This window comes from Aedes aegypti, chromosome 1 (assembly GCF_002204515.2).
Source record: "Aedes aegypti strain LVP_AGWG chromosome 1, AaegL5.0 Primary Assembly, whole genome shotgun sequence".
Lineage (NCBI taxonomy): Eukaryota > Metazoa > Arthropoda > Insecta > Diptera > Culicidae > Aedes > Aedes aegypti.
Window position 1 is genome coordinate 216,723,066 of NC_035107.1, and position 22,857 is coordinate 216,745,922.

General features: G+C 36.9%; 1 protein-coding gene across 3 annotated transcripts in view; it reads right to left on the reverse strand.

The window, feature by feature from the left end:
- The window catches only part of LOC5569234 (sialin), a 97,692-nt gene that overhangs the window by 18,055 nt on the left and 56,780 nt on the right, over nt 1–22,857 (reverse strand). For all 3 annotated transcript variants that reach the window (XM_021857572.1, XM_021857573.1, XM_021857571.1), the window contains exon 2: nt 5,089–5,499. In XM_021857572.1, the coding sequence (XP_021713264.1) occupies nt 5,089–5,176 (88 nt within the window). In that variant the 5' untranslated portion in view covers nt 5,177–5,499. The remainder of the gene's footprint in view (nt 1–5,088; nt 5,500–22,857) is intronic.

The following is a 22,857-nucleotide window of genomic DNA, read 5'->3' on the forward strand; positions in this document are numbered from 1 at the left end:
AAAGTTACCGCTCATGCTTCTTCTTCCATCGACCGGTTGAAGTGTTAATCGAACCAACCAAATAATAACACAATATGTTCATAATAGGTCAGAATTGACATGCAACAAATAGTGCGAAAATTGATTAGAAGAGCACTTATTTTCGACCTACAAAAATTCTGTGCCAATTTTCGGATTTTCATACAAAGTAGGCCAAAACCGTATCGAAAATCGGTCGGTCGAAACTCATCGAAAATCGGTCGAAAATTAGTGTTGGGTCGAAAATTGGTGCTGTTCTCTTAGAAATCTTTCATAAGTTCGTGACGGTCTCAAGCCAGGAAATAGAAGAAGCTAAAGTTATCCAACTTCAGTTTGGCGGTCGTATCTCGGAAACAACCTCTTACCACAGACAAACAGACGTAACACTTAGAGCAAATTTATTCAAAATCCATCGCCCAGTTTACACCATCATCATCAGGTGAGCATGTTGCACGAAAAGGTGTTTCGTGCAACAAGACCGGCAGATGGCGGTAGTGTGAAACGTCAAACGCGAAGAGAAACGCCTCTGGTTGTGAGATTTGTAACATAAAGAATTTGAAATGATCGTTAAATGAGTGGTCGATGGAAATTTCGTCAGTGTTACGTCTGTTTGTCTGTGCTCTGACTTTTTTGGGAGAATTCTAAAAAGACGGATATTCACGTTTCGTGTCGTCTTTGTTGTTGTTATTTTTGGTCATTTACTGGAGAAGTTGACTCCGAAATCAACCAGGCAGCTTTTTAATCGAACGAAGATTCGTTCGAGGTGTTTGAGTCGTGTTTTCCCGTTATGACAACCATCGCGAGCTCTACTTTGTCGTCGGCGAAAATCAGCTTTACGCACTCTTGTTTCTCTATTTGCACGACTTTGGTCGTGAGGCATTTCGTTTTCCTGATCAGCCAGCTTGTTTCCCGCCCATTCATAATAAGCCATTTTTACTTGTTCCCGGGAAACATGCAAGGCTGTCGGATTACAAGCATCTACACCTAAAACCAGGATCCACACTGAGATCTCAGAATCCACACTGGATTCCCAGAATCCATACTGAAAACCTAGGATCCACATTTAATACCAGAATCCACACTGGAGTACAAATTTGTACTCCAGTGTGGATTCTGGTATTAAATGTGGATCCAGGATCCACACTGAGATCTCAGAATCCACACTGGATTCCCAGAATCCATACTGAAAACCTAGGATCCACATTTAATACCAGAATCCACACTGGAGTACAAATTTGTACTCCAGTGTGGATTCTGGTATTAAATGTGGATCCTAGGTTTTCAGTATGGATTCTGGGAATCCAGTGTGGATTCTGAGATCTCAGTGTGGATCCTGGTTTTAGGTGTAGATGCTTGTAATCTAATTAAGATGTAATGTAATTAAGATCTACACTGGAATCCCAGAATCCACAATGAAATCCCAGAATACCAGGTTTTATACTGAAACACAAGGATTCACACTGGAATCCCAGAATACCAGGTTTTATACTGAAACACAAGGATTCACACTGGAATCCCAGAACCAACACTGGAATATCAGGATCCACACGGAAATCTCAGGATCCACACTGAAAACCTAGGGTCGCTGCCAAAATCCATTGAAATCCTGTGTGTCATATTACAATCCCAGGATCTACATTGAAAGGCTACGATTCACGCTACAATCCCTTTATCCATACAGGTGGATCCAGGCTCCACACTTAAATCCCAGTATCTACACAGAAATCCCTCAATCCATACTACAATCCCAAGAAATTCACTTTAATCCCAAGATATATATGTTATCATAGGATCCACACTAAAATACCAGAATCTAGACTGAAATCCCAGGATCCATACTTTAATCCCAAAATCTACAGTGAAATCCCTGGATCTACATGGAGGCTCCCATATCCACACTGAAATACAAACATGCATAATCCCAATGTCTAAACTGAAATCCAAAAACCCAAATTGGAATACCAAGATCCACACTGTCACTCTACGATCACATCACAGTCCCAGGATCCACTTTGATATCCTAAGATTTACAGTACAATCCCAGGATTCACACCGAAATAAACGAATCCACACTGAAATACCAGGATTCACATTGGAGTTCCAGGATCCGTACTTGAATTCTAGGATCCACATTGTAATCCCAAGTTCCACACTGAAGTTCTGCGATCCACATTCCAATCCTTGGATCCACACTGAAATTCTAAATCTACACTACAATCAGAAGATCCACACTGAAATACCACTACGATCTTAGGATCCACACAGGAATCAAAAGGTTTACAGCGAAATACCAAGATCTACATTGGAGACATCCATGCTGCAATTCTAGGATTCACACTAGAATCAGAGGATCCATACCGCAATCCCAGGATCGGTACTGAAATTCTGCGATTCACACAATAACCCAACGATCCATATTACAATCCCAGGATCCACATTGGAATTGAAGGATTCACGCTGAAATACCACCATCCACACTGGATTACACTGGAATCCCATAATCTGCACTGAAATCTTTGGATCCACACTCGAATCCCATGATCTATCCTAAAATCTTAGGATCCATTCTGAAATCTCAGAATTCACATTGGAATCCCGGAATCCAGGATTTCAACAATCCTTCAGGAATCGTTGATTTGGTCAGACAAGCATAGTGATTCCGACAAAAGCTACTGACAGTGTAGTTAAAAAAATTAAAATGTTTTTTTTTTGCTTAAAGCGCAATCTATTGGAAGAATTCTGAATTAAATATCCTGCAAATCTAAAAAATCTGTCATTATACGGCTCTTGAATTTTTTCACAATATTCATCCATTTTGCCTAAAACAATCCATCCATTTTGCCTAAAACAATTAACTGTATTCTGATTTTATGAATAGATGTAGAAAACTTAATCACTGGGCGTTCAAGGCTTCTTAACTTAAAATAGATCACTGGGCGTTAATGGATTAATTTCTAGTCATTACATCAAAGAATACCTAATCACGGTAATTGTGTGGTCGTGTTGATTAGATACCGTCGTTGGGGGTGACAATGGGTCAAACAGGGATATGTGCGATTTATTTTTTGAATAACTATCGCAATTTAACTCCAATAAACTTCAAATTTGGTGTGTATGTACTTTGATGGTACATTAACAACTGTTCAAAAAAATAAAGACAAATATTTATTCACAGCGGCACCACAAGTGAATGAAAAATGACCCAATCTCACCCCATAGAGGGGGTGACATTGGGTCACTGTAATTGAAATAACTTGTTTTTGAGAATATGATTTCAAAACCATTCACAACTGAAAAATATTGACAAAAAACGATGCAAACAAGACAAGAAGATATCCAAGATGTTTCACAAGTATGATAAACTCACTTAAAAGAAAGATTATACTGAAAATTGAAGAGCTATGAGAAAAAAATTGTAAACCCAACATTTATCGTCAAGTTTACATAAATTTACTTGGTTTTTCCCTCAAATTGTCTTCAAAGTATCATCTCCATTGCTATAAAGCCCATTTAGTTTCCCCAAAGGTGTACTGAAACAGTGATTATTTTAAACCTTCGCAAATAGTTAAATTTCGGTGCAACATTCCACGATCAATATATTTCAGGCAGATTTTGACGTCATAATCCCAGTATTTCAGCGATCCAACTCATTTGTACTTCCGTGAGATGTTTCTATAATATGAAAACACTGATAAATAATCAAATTTAGAAAAAAACACCCTTTTGATAAAATTTTACGATGTTACTGCGCACGAAACACAGTTGCTGGTTTGAGAAGTTGTCAAAATGCATTGTATTGTTATTCAATGCACGGAATACTCAAGTAGACTTGTTTGATGTTTCAGAGATGCTGTATTTAGAAAGAATAAACACATCTTAATGAAAAAAGAGAACACCCGGCACCGTAAAATGTCAAAAAAGTGGACTTGGAATTTAATTTACTATCGTTCTTGCTTGACCCAATCTCACCCCCATTTTCAATGTTTTAGACATCGTACCGAAAAAAAATGATTTTTTTGTGGCAAAATCAAACAGATTCCGGAAAATACCTGTGATGTGTAATGAAAAGACTTTCAACATTCTACTAATACAACGATAGAGGCTAGAGTACATGCGTGATACTTTGTACAGGAGAAATTTTATGTTGTAAATTTTATCTAGTTTCAACATGCAAGTTTATTGATGTAGTACACAAAAACGACTATTTCTAAAAATGTATATTGTTATGAATTATGCGTAATAATATGTTCCCTAACATATGAATTACTCATTTCAGTAATATCAGCGTTATTAGCTGAAATATTTCACAAAACATATTTTTCCGTTTTGACCCAATCTCACCCCCTAGACCCTGAGAGAGACTCGCGAAGAGGAAAAATATCAACGTCATATGCAGCCCAGATTCCCCTCTCACGAAACGTCAAATGCAGCCCACCGTTTTTATGGCTGAAAAAGTGAAAAGTATTGTGTTCAAAGTAAATTGTTATTGAAAATCTCAGTCAGCGGAGCAGTTTTTTCCAAAGTTGCTGAGAAATCTAAGCAGAAGATTAATTATTTCTAATGTATGCTACGTTTGCTGGCTTGAAATTTTACTCAAACGGCTATTTATGATTCGATGTGATGCAAACTCAATCTTTTTTTGCTGAGAGGTTCATGTGAGGATTTGAACGGCTAGCGCAGAATTGGTATAAACACAAAGTGGAATAAGAAAAAACTCAGCAATCACAGAAAAAGAAGACCGTCTTCGCGAGTCTCGTCTCAGCCTAGACCCATTGTCACCCCCAACGACGGTATTGAACACTATATATGGAGACTTCACTGCGGCGGTGCTCAGACGTCAAGTGCAGTTTGAGTGCTTTTTAGCTTGATTTTTTTTTCAACCAGCGAACATGCAACCATCGAGTCATTCCATGTATTGGAGTAATTGCTTCAGAAGTTTCTATTTAAAAGAATGTATTCCTGAATAACTTTCTGTATATTGTACGGCATTCGGTAGTATGCTTACGGTTATTCCTAGTTGAACTCTTTGAAAACTCGTGTTAATTTTAAAACTTTTAGATGTTTACCTACCTGATACAGATCGCCTCCATCCAACTTTTGGCATCCTTGGTCTCGGTTTAGTAGTGGTGGGCAGAAATTTGATTCCTTTCTCGTCCATGATTGCGTTTGGTAATGCTTATGTACCGGTTATACTTCTTTACAAAATACTGAGATTTATCTCAAAAGCGTGTCCCGGTGAATCCTTCCCAGGAGTGGAAGTTGCGGTGGCGACAACAGCAGATAGCAGATTGGAGTGTCACCCAGTTACAATACTGTAAGCGACGAGGGCGTTGATCGATGTCTTACGATTGACTTCGTTCGTCATCTGGTTGATCTGGCAAGAACTGTTCAACAAACCGACGAGATTCGCCAGCTTGAGCTTATTAGGGCGAAGTTAGGACTGATACGCAGCATTGTGGCTTTTTAGGCAGGAATGTGTTTCTGTAATGGAGATATTGAAGATCGAATTAGGGATTTTTAAATAAAACATGGGCAATATACGATCGAGAGGAAAAAGCGGTCAAAATATTATGTTTTATTTCCGTAATGAAGATAAAGGCTATTTTTGGGTGTAACACTGGTAAATATATTTTGAATAATAAATCTTCGAGCTGCTTAGTGGAATATTTACAGGTAAATCAAAAACCGAATATAGTACTATACCATTTAATTCCACTATAGTTTGTATCCTTTGACAGGTACGCGTATTTCGACCTGAACGGTAAGCCCGTCTTCAGTGTCGTGTTCAAATTATTCCTAACATTCTCCGTGCGAAAGCCAGTAAATTGAAAATTCCAGATCAAAATCACTTAGGGCGGTTAGCAACAAATGTACTAGTAAAATATTTCAATTTGTGACTCACATTATTACAGTTTGAAAGAAAACAGGTGGAACGTGTAAAGCCTAAATGATTATATTGTTAATTGTCACATAGTTGTTAAGTATCAAATACCGCTGATTCATTCACTCATTCGATAACCAGGGGCAAGCGCTTCTATCGTGATTTTTGCAGTACTAAACAGTAGCCACCATGCGAAAAATTCCTTTTGGAAATGAATTTCTATCAGTGGTATAGTGAAGAACCATCCCGAGACTTCTGTGATTCACTTTTGCATCGGGATTTATTCGACCTAGGGCCGGATTTACAAATGCGGGCCCGAGGGCCATTATCTTGTGGGGGCCCTTTTCCCAGAAAAAAAAAAAAACATTTGGATACTTTAGCATAGACTAGATATTTGTAATGTTTACATTACCAGAGTCAATCTATCTTGTAACGTTAAAAATACTTCAAATCCCTTATGATCACAAATCAATTAGATATTCAAATTAATGTAAGTAATGTTTTTTTTTATATTTAACCCTAAATAATACCTAAATACTTAAATTTTTATTTTCGATTTAAATATCATTTTTTCGTTATCTTAAACCATTCTAAACACGTTTTGGGCGATGATTTATTCTTCTTCGCAAATTTATGAATTTCCGTTTTTTTAACATCCCTATCTTTTTATTTTTTTCTAGCAGCCTCTTCTGGTTACTGATTTTTAGCAATAATAAAAATTTGTGTTTTTACAATACTTTTAAAACTATGAAATTTTTATTTTTTGTCATGATTTTTTTTTTATTTTCCGTGTAATTAACGGAAAAACAGGTCTGAAATCATTTAAATACCACCAGGCTCTTTTTCTATGATAGGTTTATCGTGTTATGGTCCAATGTTTATGCCAAAAATAAAATCATTTTGATTTCCGAGCTACGAAAAATTACACAAAATTCAAAAGTGTATCCCATGGGGCAAGACACTTGATCTGGTATTAAAATATTAATATATATTAATAATATTACAATTGATATTAGAGATATAATCTAGTGTGCTGGGAGATTCCTCTCGATTAAGTTTTCGGAACATTTGGGTAGATGATTGATAAAAATAAACAATAACGATAAATTTGAATCTTATGTGGAGCTAGTTCAGATTTGTAGTTTGATCTAGTATATGAGACGTGGTTGTACGAATTATTAAGTGGAACACTTCTAAGCCGATTTCACACTTACTTATCTTGAAAGATCAATTGAGGGAGTAGGTTTGTGAATAGCGTGTTTCATCATTCCTGAAAAATACGTGTAAAAATTGCATGATGGGTGTGTATCAAACAAAATGCAATGTCCAAATATATCTTAGTTCTTTCATGGGTGGAAACAAGGGACACTTCAACATGCGTAAGCAGCAGAGTATCCACTCACTTGTTTTATTTGACTGGTTGGTGATGTGAATCTAATACAGTAGCTTGATACAATTTAAAAGAACTTTTAAATGTATCAATCGTCATCCAGTTCAAAAGGTAGTGCTACAAAACAAGCAAGGTCATGTCGACTTCTAAGGGATGGTACACAAATTATGTCACGCTAAATTTCAACTTTTTTGACACCTCCCCCCCCCTATGTCAGGTGTTTTGTACGAGTCCTCTGAAAATTTTGTAAGGCTTGTTACGATTGGCTTAACCCCCTGCCCCCCCCCCTTGGAGCGTGACGTAATTTGTGCATGACCCCTGATCACGGGATATCTTTGAAAACACATACGTGTTATGGTCCACCCCTTCATTGCGATTCTTGTATGAATATTCTGACTATTTGTGTAATGATGATGATGATGGTCCCGCCACATACCCCTACAAAGGTTTGAGCTAGACGATATATCTTTAAGATAATTATTATGATCTATTTAATCAGATATTGCAAAACGAAACGGTCTGATTATTTTTTACAGATATAAATAACATAGAAATTTTCATACTATACAGCAACAAAGAAATTTTGTAAACACCATTGATCTTAACCACAGATGTTCATAAGCATAACCAGTGATCATGAAATTCCAACAAAATCCAAAACCTTGTCAGGATTGAAAACTCCGCAAGACGATTTCAAAACTATCGACACCATTCGCATTTTCAAGAAGTTTCCGACATTAAACCAGCGAGCCTACTAATAATCCAAAGAATCCTTCAACAGTGCAATTGTCCAATTTTGTTTACAAATCATAAAATAGTCATTTATACCTGTATACCGCGCGCGAGACTCAAACTTTTGTAGACTTCACAAAAAAATAGGTTTTAAGCTAAAGCTACGTCAACAATATAAAAATCCATCATCATCATCAGGGTGAACATAATAGTTTGTCTATACCCTAATGAAATAAAACAAATAAATTATGCAATCAAATAATCTGTTTGTAAAAACATCGTCAAGATACAAAATTAGTCATTATTAAAAAATTACCAGTTGGCTGCTCAAAATACAGCTTTTACGTGTGAAATGCTTAGTCTCTTGAACTGTGACAGAGTCGTTGCACGCTTTATTTGTATTGGCATGGAATTGAAAACATTTATTCCTTTGTAGTATAATGAGTTTTGTGAAGCACCATGCAGAAAATTGGGTGTTCTGATTTCGTCCGCGTTATATCTATGAATGTCACTTCCTCTTTCAATTCTGTCACACAAATATCGAGGCAGCAAACCGTTGACTACTTTATAAACGTACACCATTGTCAAATAAACAATTCTTTGCTTCACTGACAGCCATTGTAGAGCGTCTAACAAAAAAAGTGAGGAAGTGAGTCTATCACATCTTAAAATCAAGCGCATAATTTTATTTTGCAAGCGCTGCAATCTCGATATTTGTGTTTCATTAGCCAAAAACAAAATGGAAGGGCAAAAATCCAAGTGAGGAGAGATGATTGATTTGTATAACAATATCTTACTAGCAATGGTTAATTCGTTTTTTAATCGACAAAGAATACCGTACTTCTTGGCTATTTTCTTGATGACATTGTTAATATGAGTGGCAAATTTAAGCTTATCATCAATAATCACGCCAAGATATTTAATTTCTCAAACGCGATCAATTGCCTCATTGTCAATTTCAACAGAGACTTGTTCATTATTACGATTCCGCGAAATGATCATGAATTTTGTTTTACTTATGTTCAATTTCAGTTGTTTAAACTTCAACCATCTACTTAAATAACGCAAATCTTCATTCAAGTTTGAAACGGCTTGTTCTAAAGTTTTAGCTGCAATGAATAACACGGTGTCATCCGCAAACAAGTTAATATCACAAAATCGTAAAACTTGTATCATGTCATCAATGTACATAATAAATAAAATGGGCCCTAATACACCTCCCTGTGGAACACCAAGATTACTTTCCACGGGACTGGAAACCGAATTATTAAAAACAGTCCGTTGAGTTCTTCCACACAAATAGCTTTCGAACCATTTGTATGCAGAACCCGAAATTCCAAAGCGTTCGATTTTTTTCAACAATAAGGGCCTAGAAATCGTCTCGAAGGCGCGTTTCAGATCCAGAAATACAGCAATGATAGTTTCTTTACACTCCATTTTTTCTTTCCATTTGTCTAAAACCAAGTTCAATGTGGTTTCACAAGAATGTCCTTCTCGATATCCCGATTGCTCTGGTATCAGCAAGTTATTATTATTCAAATATTTTATCAGTTGGCCTTTAACAACAAGTTCTAAAATTTTCTCTAATGTGTGCAACATGTTGATGGGACGAAACTCTTCGGCTTTAATCGTTCCAGCAACCTTTTGTGTAGGAATCACTAAAGATTCCTTCCAAACCTGTGGCACGTGCCCGGTTCTCATAGATTCATTTATAAGGTCCAACAGATTGTGTCCAATGACATGAAAGCAATCTTGCACAACTCTAGCATTAACATTATCTACTCCAGCCGTTTTATCTAAAGAAAAACATATACTTCTTAATTCATCAAATGTAATCGGGTGAAAACATTCAAGTTTACATCTACTATTAACCGGCTGTTTGATTTCGTCAGGTTCAGCAACCAACTCAATAGATTGGTTGATCGATGAAACGCTATCGACAAAATATTTGTTAAAATTACATGCAATTTCTTGTTCTGACTGTTCTAATGTGCCATCGAAAGTTATGGATCGCGGATTACAATTATTAGGTTTCAATAAAGACTTTAAAATTTTCCATAACTCCTTGCTGTTGTTCTGATGCTGATCGATTTTCCTCTGAATATATTCACAGCGGGTCTTTTTCAACGTTTGTGAATATATATTTCGCGCTAACTTGTACCTTCTCCAGTTATTATCATTATTTCTCCTTAAAAACTTTTTGTACAGTTTATCCCTCTTGCGTTTAAGACGAAGTAGCTCTAAACTGTACCAGCTGTTTGAGTTTTCTAGAGATACAAACTTTTGTTCAACTAACTTATTGGTACTGGTTTTTAATATATTCATTAAAACAGCTGCTTTATGATCCAAACTGCCCGCACTATTATGCAAACCCATACTTCTTTCAACAAGATTTGATACCGCCTGTTCTGAATATTTCCTCCAGCACTTTTTTCTTACAAGATTATCTCGAATACTAGTGTTATCTTCAATATTTATAACTAAAGTTTCATGATCGGTTATTTTCAAATCTGAACATGTGACTGAGTTTACTGTATCGAAATTAGAATAGACATGATCAATAATTGTTCTATTGTGCCGGGAAATTCGAGTGTAATCGGTAACTTTTTGTTTCAAATTGAAATACTCAGCCAAACGCCTCAAATGATTCGAATTCGCATCACTCCAATTGATATTAAAATCGCCAGCAAGTACGTTAAGTTTACAAGGATCTATAAATGTCTCAAACCAGTTTTCTAAAATTTCAATAAAACGCTGGTCGCTTGAACTGGGAGAATGATACAAAATACCATAATTACCCATCTTCATGCCACGTACAACCGTAATGCCTAAGAACCAATTACCATCATGCGCCTCGTTCGATTGAAGCTTGAATTGAACTGATTCTTTGACATAAATAGCAACTCCGCCAGTGTGTCTTGAATGTGACAAACAAGCAGCAATATTGTAACCCGGAATATTATACTGATTAAATGCGTCAATCTCTACAATATGTGTTTCCGCGAGAAGTACCAAAAATGGACGTTTTTCCTCTACAATCTGACGTAATGCAACATAGTTTGTAGATAATCCAGCAATATTAAAATACAAAATGTCTAATTGGTTCACATTACTACTGGAACTTGTTTGCTATTTATTGAAATGCAAGCTGCTTTTTTTCTGATCAAATAGCTTCTTATATGCCATACATTCATTCTTACTGAAAGCTGGATGATTAATATTCAAGTTCATGTTACGTTCATTATTCATTTTTATACAATTTACACATTTCAATACGGTTGACGTACACTCCGATGTTTTGTGACTTCCGCTGCACTTAGAGCACGCAGTGCTGTTGTTGCACTTCGTACTCATGTGCCCGAATTCTCCACATTCGAAGCATCTTAATACACTAACCGCGGGAACTACAAGGCACCGATCAAATTTTACATTAACTTTTTTGGCAGTTAAGAGACAGCTATACGTATCAACATCTACTTCGATTACGGCATTGTATTGCTTGTATCGGAAGCGTGGATTTTCATAAACATTTAATACTTTCACATCATTAATCGCGATATCTTCATTATGACTTTTTAAATAGTCAATAATGACATCGGAGGAATATTTATAGCTCATACCCAACACTTTCAATCTTGGCACCGATGTTGGGACAACAGCGCTGTAGTTTTCACCCAGATCGTTTTGCATGCCATTTTTCACAAGATCAACATTATATCCTGTTGCACACTTCACAATTACGGAGCCATCTTTCCCGTTTCTAAAGCTACTTATCTTGTGTATTTTTGGATCAAGTTTTTCATACAATGCGTAGTGCGACAAATTCTCGCGCAGGCAATCTTAAAAATGGTTGATCGTCACAGTTACTTGACTTCCCTGGGCAAAGAGTATATCATCGTTCCTGCCACGCGATATACAAATGCAAAAATGGCAACTTTGGCAAAGAAAGGTCGCAGTTAATAACTATGGAGGTGCTTATTGAACACTAAGCTGAGAAGCAGGCTCAGTCCCAGTGAGGACGTAATGCCAAGAAGAATAATAAGAAGAAAATCTTCGTTGTGATAAAAAATCGTACGATTCACAGTACAAGCTGTAATATGTTAAGATGAAACAGCTTGGATTCCAAATTCAATCATGTATCAAATCTTTGAAGGCACAAAAATGCAATTTATATTGTTTTTGTGCATTAGTTGAAAGTTGTAAATAATATGATCTAAATCTTACGTTCATTATTGCTGCAGATTAGTGCTTTTGAAATCGTTAATATGGACTGGACACAAGCCATCCATTGTTTCAGCCAAGTTTGGAATCCGACATGTTTCACCGTAAGGTCAGCCCACCCTCTCCAACGTTATGAAAGTTGTGTATTGTTGTAATAAAGAAATGTACAGAAATAGCTAATTAAAATACATTGTAAATAACTATTTATTGAATAGTATCATAAATTAACTAAAATATTATTTATTCTGCTCTCGTTGAGCAAATCTTCTAATGCGAAGATAACCGGTAATGACCTTGTGTCATCATCCATATAAGCGTTGATTTTTTGACATTTTTTATGGCACCCGACTGATCAGTTATTTTGAAAGTGTGCTTATTTCCAACTGTCGTATTTTTTAATTTTAACACACCGCTAAAGTTTGGAAAAATCAAGTTCGCATCATAATTTTTTTCATTGTCACACTCATCCGTTGGAATTCTTTTTGTCTCGCCAATATCAATTGCAGGGGGAAGTTCATCTGGATATGAAATTTTCAATGTTCAAATCGGTTTCTTGATTAGCTTCAACATCATCATCATCATCACTTTCCGCGTTTTCATTTGTTCCCAAATGCTCAATCTTGGACTTAAAATTCATCGTTGGTCTGAAATCAATGTCATCATTTTCAATTCCTACAGAGTTTAAAGCTAAACGAGCCGCAGTCAAAGCTTTCTCCACCGATGATTTTATTTCTTCAATTGATGGCAAACAGGACGTCTCAATTCCAGTACTTTGATACCGTGCCAACGCTGGAAAGTTCATTGATTTGTTATAGCGATACATGATATTCGTTTTCATTTGTAGCCGCTTTAGTTTCTCCGAAAGTTCCTTTATAGAGCCATAGACCTGAGCTGCCTGAACAAATCTTCAGTAGGTTGACTAGATGAACAGGATATCAGAAACTGTTCCGGATTGTTATTGTCAATACAATATTTCAAGAATGCAATCAATGCATGTGCATCTAGTTCCAATGACATGTAAGCGTTCGTAGTTATGCAGTTCTTCAAACTACAGGGTGTCCGCAAATTATCTGTACAAACTTTGAAGACATGGCTCTATACAATCAAGCATAATAAATTCAATATTCTTGCATGATTTTAAACATTGGTTTATTATATTCTTAAGAAATAAATTTGACACATATCCGATTTCAAATATTTGCAAAACCAAGCCTAATGTATTTAGGTGTCTTAAAGGGAGCTGTTTTTCGAGCTTTATGACGGAAGAGAAATGTCCATAGAACTCACTGGATTTGAACCGTATATATTTTTATTTCCAGTCTAACTTGAAGCCATTAAGCTGAAGGTTACATCAAATAATAATAGGACATTTGGATTCATCTCTTTTAGATTTTAGGGATAACACATCTCCACTATGACTAGCGGCCCTCAGGAAAAACGTCTTCGAAAAAAATAAATTAGCCTATCTCAGTAACAAGCAATTATTTCGAAATTTTTTTAAAGTGTATTTTGTGTTAACATATAGGTGTATTATAAAAAGTACATGAACATTAATTTTTCATTGTTTTCAATGCGAGATCATCTTTCCAATATTTTGCTGTTCGGATAATTTGCGGACACCCTGTACCGTCACGTTTCTTACACCAGTTTCGCAATGTACGAATTATGAAATTTGCAGTCCTGTTATGAAAGGCAAAGAAAAAAACATAATTTACCCTATATATTATTTTTGAAATATTTTTTGTGATGTGTTAGAAGGTTTAAATTTGCTTACCATATGTCTTGTACGCGATCAAGTGGTAGAATATTCTCTTCAAGGAATGATTGATACATCTTACGCATCACAGTCAATAATAGCACCGTGCCTTTGCTTTCAGGTACGTTTTCATCCAAATAATTTATCATGTCTATGTCAATCATTTTTAGGCTTGGTTCAAATTTCATTTTGTCTTTCACATCTATGTCACTCATACAGCGCCGATATTTATCCTTGCTATGATTAGTGATTAGCTTCTTCAGATGAGAAGTCGATACTGAATACTTCCCTAAAAAACACTGCGGAACACGGTTTTGTCTCAAGCACCAAAATACCGCTATTTACTTAATTAAGGGTTGCGGGGATACTTTTGAGGTGGTTGATGAGTTCGTCTACCTCGGATCCTTGTTAACGGCTGATAACAACGTTAGTCGTGAAATACGGAGACGCATCATCAGTGGAAGTCGCGCCTACTATGGGCTCCAGAAGAAGCTGCGGTCGAGAAAGATTCACCCCCGCACCAAATGTACCATGTACAAAACGCTTATAAGACCGGTGGTCCTCTATGGACATGAAGCATGGACCATGCTGGAAGAGGACCTGCAAGCACTTGGAGTGTTCGAACGAAGGGTGCTTAGAACGATCTTTGGCGGAGTGCAGGAGGACGGTGTGTGGCGGCGGAGAATGAACCACGAGCTCGCTAGGCTCTACGGCGAACCAAGTATCCAGAAGGTTGCTAAAGCCGGAAGGGTGCGCTGGGCAGGGCATGTTGCAAGACTACCGGACAACAATCCTGCAAAGATGGTGTTCGCGTCGAATCCGGTTGGCACAAGAAGGCGGGGAGCACAGCGAGCGAGGTGGCTTGATCAGGTGCAACAAGATCTGGAGAACGTGGGCCAAAATCGAGGTTGGAGAGACACAGCCTTGGACCGAGTAAATTGGCGTAACATCGTTAACGAGGTTTTATCAAATTAATTGATGTAACACCAACTAAATAATAATAATAAGGGTTGCTGAATCCATTACCATTTTCAGAAATATCCTAGCACGTCTAGTTTTTGAGATATTGGCTGTTGAAAATGCTAAATTTGACTATTTCAGGCAACTTGCATGCAAGTTTGCCAGCTTGTATGGCAATTTATTTACTTAATTCGCCTCAGAACTCTAAAATCATGTGTATAACAATACTTTTCTACAAAGTTCATCATAATTCCGATGCTCAAAAGTTATTTTTTGTTGGTTTAGAAAAGTATTGTATTTTTCCATATAAGAGAAACTAAGAACTTTATATGGAGGCTGCAAGCATGTTGAAAAATCGATTTAATCTAAATTTAACCGTGCAATTTCAACCAAATTAAATATGAAATGAAAGTTATAGTCTTATTTTGCATGCTTGGTGGATGAGATAATAAAATTTTTCGATAAATCTTTGTTTAAATTGTATGTAAACATCAATGAAACCAGTGTTTTATGCAACTTTAGCGACCTGTAGCTAAAAATTGTGACGTGCTGGAACATTTCTGAGAACGGCATCAGATTCAGCAGCCCCAAATCTACTAGAGACACATAATTTGATCCTTGAGACACGCAAATATGTCATTTTTGTTCCGCTGTGAAACAATTCGATGGCTGTAGGATCTAAATGTTAACAAATTCACAAAAGAGTATACCGATCTTCAGATCACCTCGGATTTTATTGACTGCGTGTATCATGTCTTGCACATTTATGATCTCATTAGCTGATTCGTTTATGGAGTACCACCAGCCCCAGGTAGATGTGCAGTGGGCAAGCTCGTTGTTTCATCGCTTTCATGAGCCTTGGGTCACCGTCAGATGCATTTGCAATAACTTGTATGCCTTCGTCCTTCAAAACTGCTGTGCTGTGCAACGATTAAGGACATCCATTGCTTTGAACTTATTATCAGAACAAACATGATACAAAACATATGGCGCCGCACCAATCGCTAACGGTAAAGCCATTTGAACATAAACATAGTTTCCTGTAGGGTATTCCTTAATGTTCTCTACGATCTTGTATGGAGTAGAAGCCTTTAACAGTCCACTTAGTGGTAAACCATTTTCACCAAGTGGAGCCGCGAGTCCTCGCAGCGAATCAGTATTATAATCATACTCTATTGCAGGAGTGATTTTTGTGGCATCATCACACAGACAAACTACGAGTGGTAATTCGTTATCAACCAGATACTTTTTCAAACCGCTTACACCAACAAATCCTTCTGTTACGTTGATGGTGTTTTGCTTCAAATGACTTTGAATTGTTTTATTGCTCATCAAAGTGGAATAATTGCTAAGAAATGAATAGTGACTATTGCCTGCCGCTAGAAATTCGTATGTTCCAATATCCTTCTCAACTTTGGTGTACCTTCGTCCACGAGGTTCGATATTCTTTGATTTTTCATGTAGGTATATGTAACAACGTTTGAAGTACGAAGCATCAGAGTTTGACGAGCACTCATTACAAAAATGTTCTCTTTGGCTTGAGTTATCTAAGGATTTTAATATTTATTGCAATCGGCTTAGCATTATGATAGCATTAATTTGAACTAATTTTTTTTATAAATTATTAAAGTCCTAAATGTTAAAAATATCACCTTCCGAAATACTGCTGCTTGTCATCTCTTCATCTATCAGGGTTTCTTTTTCGCTCACATTAGAAAAGTCAGAGTTGAACTCCAAGTCTTCCGATGGTGCAGTTAATTTCGATTCGGTTGATAGTTTTATGTTTTTCTTTGGAGTTGAGGTTGCAGGATTTCACGAATTTCTTCTCCTATTCTGGTGTTTTGCATTCGGAAGACTGAAGTGGTACTGGGAGCAATGTTTAACAAAATTGCCAAGTAACACCGTTCCAGTGCGGTTCTTCATCAATCTGATAATTTTCTCTGGTATGCACATGCGACAATTAATTAGTCCCACCGCCGATCCATCACCCTGCACGCATACGTTAGCAGGCAAGTTATTCAGATTTGCGAAGAAGTTAATCAAGTCGTCGGTGTCAACATGCCTGGAAAAGAGTGTTGTAAATCTAATACACTTCTGATTCTCAAGTTAGAAAGGTGACAAAAGACTCAACTCAAGTCACTTTAAAACACAATTTTCTATATTATATTACCTTGCTTGATAATATGATTTTATTTAAACTATCAATTCATGGACCATGTCCACTGAATACGGCAGAATCTTGGTGATGTACCCTTTGCTCAACAATTGGTTAGTGTAAAAAACTATGTATTCCCTTTTCGCGAACCACTTCAGCGATTTTAAGTATTGCTTTTCTTTCACTGTTCAGGAACATAAAATTTTCGGGAGAAACTGCAAAATGCCCGTATAAATGATGCAGTTGTTCCACATCAAGCGATGCCTTTTTCATAGGGGCAAGCAGCCTCAGATCCTTTTCGATTTGGGAAACATCAGTTTCTTGGATTTCCCCAAGAGCACCGCATGAAGAATATCCTTGAAGATCAAGGATGTTCATAACATGTTTCGGCAACAGACCGACCGCTGCTTGGATTCGCTGCCAGAAAAGTGAATGATCCTACAACATTATAAATAATACATGTATTTCATTAAGATTTAAAGTAAACATAAAAGCTCACCGTATTCAAGTCCATCATGTAGGTTGATATCTTGAAACATCAGATGTCTTTGTTTCTTTAAAAAAAATCACAGCCACCTCGATGTGTTTCGAAAATATTAATGGATTAATATTGCTGTTTGCATTTGAGCTGCAAAGCTTGACTAACCATCCTCCAAATGCGGTGACACAAAACAATCGAAGGACACCTAGCAACGATATTCTAAATCACCGCCGACTTAGCAAGAAAAATGTATCTTTGACATCGCATTTCTTATGGAAAATCTTACCGCGTTTGGTGTTCCCGCATTTGATATTTGCATTTCAAATGCACACAGCAATATATATTAATTGATATTAACAGATATTAATACCAATATTATTAAGTGTCCTGCCCAATGGTGTATCCCGTCTAAAAAAGGGGTTGAGTATTAGAGGGTTAATTCATCTTAGTAGATTTTATATGTTTACAGTTTAAATGCAATGTTTTTTGGGGCTTACTCGTCTACAACAAAATACCTCAATTCAAGTTATGCTTATTCTATTAATGTTTAATATTCAAGTTGCTGAACAAACAGATTTATTAAATAGTTTTGAGTTGAAGAAATTGTTGTATGGCTTGTAGCAGGTCTTTTTCTAGGAATTTCCCAGCAAACATTTTCATGGAACAGGGTTTGAACCAACCATTCTCAAACATATTACAGCTTAATAAACTGTTATTCAGCTACTGATGTTTATTGGGTAGGTCTCTATTGAAAAAAGGAAGATCTATAAAGCCTCTAGAGTCGCTTTTTTCCTCATTAGGATAGCAATGAATCCTGATGCAAAATTCCATGGGCTCCAGAGAAAAAAATCAACAACTTCAATGCAGCTTTTCAGCAGGCTCTTACAGAACTTCCTCTCACATGTCTCATGGAAAAACTTCAAGAAATTTTCTAGTGATTTTTACAGCGATTTCATCTGAAATACTTTCAGGTACTCATACTGGGATCCCTCAAGATTTTTTTTCTAGGGATTCCTCTACCAATACTCCCAGAAATTCTTCCAGCGATTTTGCAAAGGATGCTTAGAGAACATTGAGCACTCCAACGATTCACCTCCAGTTATTTCCTCAGGGATTACCTCGAGTTTTTTTTTTCCAAAGACTATACTAGGAGTTCGTCCAGATATTTTTTTCACTAATCCTTCAACTGAATTCTACAGTTGTTACTAAATCGATGGAAGAATCACCTGATACAATCAAGAAGGACTAAGGCCTTCCTTGAGAAATATCTAAAAGTATCTTTGGAGAAATTCCTGGATAGTTTCTATAGTTATCCTTGATAAAACTCTGATTTGTTTTCCAAAGAAATTTCCAGAGCATATGAGATATATCAAGAATATATGAGATATCCGAGACAAAATTCTTGGAGAAATTTCTTAGGATAAATCTTGGAGGAATTCCACAGGATATAATAACTTAATCTTCGGAATTATCTCTTAATTTTTTGGAAAATACCTAAATTCTCACGAAATTTCTAGAAAAATAACTTGAAAAAACACATACAGTAATACGAGCAGGAACACTGTCGTAATGTCGTAATGTAGAACAACAAAAAAAGAGAAATGTCTGGCCTAATTCTCTTTTCTTCTGGATCATTTTAGGTTAGATTTTGAACCATTTTCGATCTCTTTTTGGTCCATTTTTTCAAGCTAGAGTTCTTTTAAGTTCCAATGTGATTGATAGAGTCATCTTCAAAATAAATTATTAAATAATTAAGTCCTATTAATTGATCTGCAGATATATACAGTCATCTCTCCCTTACTCGATATTAAAGGGACCATCGAGTTAGGGAGGTATCGAGTTACAGAACACAAAAGCAGTGCAATTGCGTTCCAAGGGACCATCGAGTTAGCCATGAAAACCAACTTTTACTATGGTTCTCTAACTCGATATCGAGATACGGAATATCGAGTAAGGGAGAGTTAACTGTAATTTGCATTCGAACCTGATCTTAAACTTCGTTGAGAAAGCTTTCGTTGTAGTTGGAAAAGTCATGTTAGAAAATCGTTATGAAATTAAGCAAAAGGATGGCACTCAACTTGATGATCCAAATCGTTTTCGAATCTTTCTTGATCTTCTTGTTTCTCATAAAGTGAACAAAATCTAATTTTGAATGTTTGAATATTTTGTAATTTTACATATTAGAGTTCAATTCCAAAAAGTTCACCCATTGCAATGCATTGTTCCGGATTTATCAAAAAAATTAATATTTCAAATCATATGATACGTTTCCAAAAAGTATGTAGTGTATGTACTATTGCATTGATTCTAATTATTCGTGAAAGTTTAATTATAAATATATTTGTGGGAGCCCCTAAAATGTGGGGGCCCGAGGGCCATGGCCCTGATTCGACCTAATGGCATAAATTGGTATGAAGCTCGGCAGTAAGACGCATTTATATAGGAAGCAAATCGTTGCAAAACATGTGCTTCTTCTTCTTGGCATTAACGTCCCCACTGGGACAGAACCTGCTTCTTAGCATAGTGTTCATTGAGCACTTCCACAGTTATTAACTGAGAGCTTTCTTTGCCCAAGTTGCCATTTTCGTATCTCGTATTGCAGGTACGATGATACTCTATGCCTGTAAAATATGAATCTGTTCCGTTTGAAAAAAATCTTTAAATATTTTGTGTCATCTTAAAAATGACAACACATTTCTTTCCGTGTAGCAAATACAACTACAGCTACAAGTGTATCTCTCTTTTTATGTGTGCTGCCATCTGTTAGTCGTTTTATCTCTGTAGAAATATTTCGGCATGTGCAAATAAATTGAAGCTCGCAAGTAAAAGAAATTGCATAATTGAAGGCGCAACGATGAAATTGAGCAAATTGCGTCGTAGTAATTTTCCACTGACTTCTATAGAATTTAGGCAGCCATACTATTTGGAAATGGAAAATTACTGGTAAAACTCTCGCTCTCCAGAACTGACCAATGGAAAAAGAGGTTTTAAACCCATTGTAGTCCATTGGGTAGTAATTGCGTCTTAATTTAAAGGTTCTAACCACTTCGAATCGCGCTCGTCATTTCATATTGGTGGAGTACGTGATAGTGTTCACATGTGAATTTCACTGTGGAAATTATTATTGGAACGCAAGTTAAGCTTTGGAAAGTATTTGAAATTTAATTTAAAGTGTGAAACAGTTAACTAAATTCGAACTGAATTTAAAAAGTTCGTTAGGAATTTGGAACAAATTGATAAAATCGTTTGAAATAGGAAGGACAAATCGGTAAGGCGTGTCAGGCCCAACAACGTGGGCGGCCAATCTAGGCTTAATCAGGTTAGTCTAGGGTCATCTTGGCTAATCTAGGCCACACGACGCGCAATTGAGCTCAGGCTCACTCCGACAAGTGGGATAGTTTTTCCGATACTACGGCCAGAGCTTTCGTGTGGAAATACGGTCCAATCTTCGAGTGGTGGTTGTCGAGGATCACCACGTGACAACTCGTTTCGTCAAGTGTGAAGCATAGAGCGACGTCCATAAAGCTCTCTCCACCGAAGCCCGGGGACGCCTATACCCCGATGATTGAGCTCACACACGAGTTGAGGTAATTTGAATTTCGACCGTTCAAGCGTCTGACGTCTACCCAATCGACGCAGCAAAGACACCGTCCAGTTGGCATCCGTCGTTGGAGCATCGCCTAGGAAACAGGTTAGATGTATCACTAGGGTGTGTGAACCAATTGTAGACACCTTATTAAATTCGCTACGAATGAACGTGACGTCACAAAAGCAGTTAGGGTTTGCCTTGGCTAATGAAATAGAATCGAACGTAAATAAAATTCTGAACTAAGGCTTTTGTGAAACTTTTTAAATTCTATTTTGTTTTCTTTTTATTTATTATCGTATAAATTTTGAATTTTTGGATTACTTCGAGTTTAGGTTTGACTTCACCAAACTCGGTCGCCTATTGTTGGAATTTGTCGGAGTTGTTGAATCTTTAGTTGAGATTACTTTTATTACCATTTAGTTTTGGATAGCGTTTTCTATATTTTAAATTCTTTTTTTCCATCTTCCATTCGGTTAATTGGCAATTCTGTTGGGTCAAAGTGGAATTTCAGTTCTGGATTATAACTGTTGGCCTGCCCTGAGGAGGCAGTCTCATGCCGGGATATTTGAACAGAGTTAACGGTCCTTTCTCGAAAGGTGGCGCTTAAGCTGTTAGCTTTATCGGAACAGAGCAGAACGTTACATTTTGGCGCCCAACGTGGGGCCGAGAAACAGTTAGTTGATTTTGTAATTGGGTTTTGCCCGTGAAATAAATTAGGATTTTGAATTGAATTTAGTTTGAATTGAAATTAATTGCTTGTTCTGCACTAAACTTTCTAGGATTTTGAATTTTTCTATTGATAAGTTAGCTTTAGATTTCGTTGGGATTAGCCTTAAGATCAGTAATTGATAAGGAAATTTGGGTCTAGGGTAAGGTACAAAGATCTTTAAGAAGTTTAGTGCTTACAACTTTTGATTTGATAGTCTTTCTTTCTTTCTTGCTTATATTTTTTTTAATTGGTCTCAATTAAAATTTAATTCTGTGTTTATTCCATTTCAATTCTCATTTGTTTCATTATTCTCGAACGTAATATTATCATCGGTCTATCGTGAATTTTCTATCGTTAATTGAATTTGAAAATTGGTTTACAATTATGTCATACTATAATATAAACGCGAACGCTCTCGACGAAGAGGAGCTTAATTACGAGTTGTGTATCCGCGGTTGTTCGGTAGATGGATCCCTTGATACGCGTCGTAGAACATTGCGGAAAGTTTTGCGTGAAGTTGAAGTTGCCGAAGTGCGTGAATCAGTGCATTCCTTTGATGATGAGTTCGAAGTGGTACCCGTGAAGCTCCAACAGATTGAGAGACAACTCCAAACTGGTGTTGAGTCTGGAAGTTGGTCACGTTTGGTGCACTTGCACAAGAGACTCCGCCGGTACGGAACAATCAGTCAGGATCAGTTTAATCGAAAGTCAGCTTTGCTGGACGCCGTGACGAGAATGGCGAAGGCATACTTCAATGTTGACTTGAATGAGATTGGTAAGGACACTCCGGTGATGACGTTGGTCCCGGAAGGCGTGGCGTTAGGAGCTTCTGGAGGAGATCAACCGCTTGAAGATTTCGGTGCTTGGCAGTTGCCAACGGGCATGAGTGGTGTGGTGAGTTCGGACGGTCAAAGGCTCGGTGTCGTTCCGAAGAAGCAAGCGACGGGAGAAAGTTTGATTTTGTT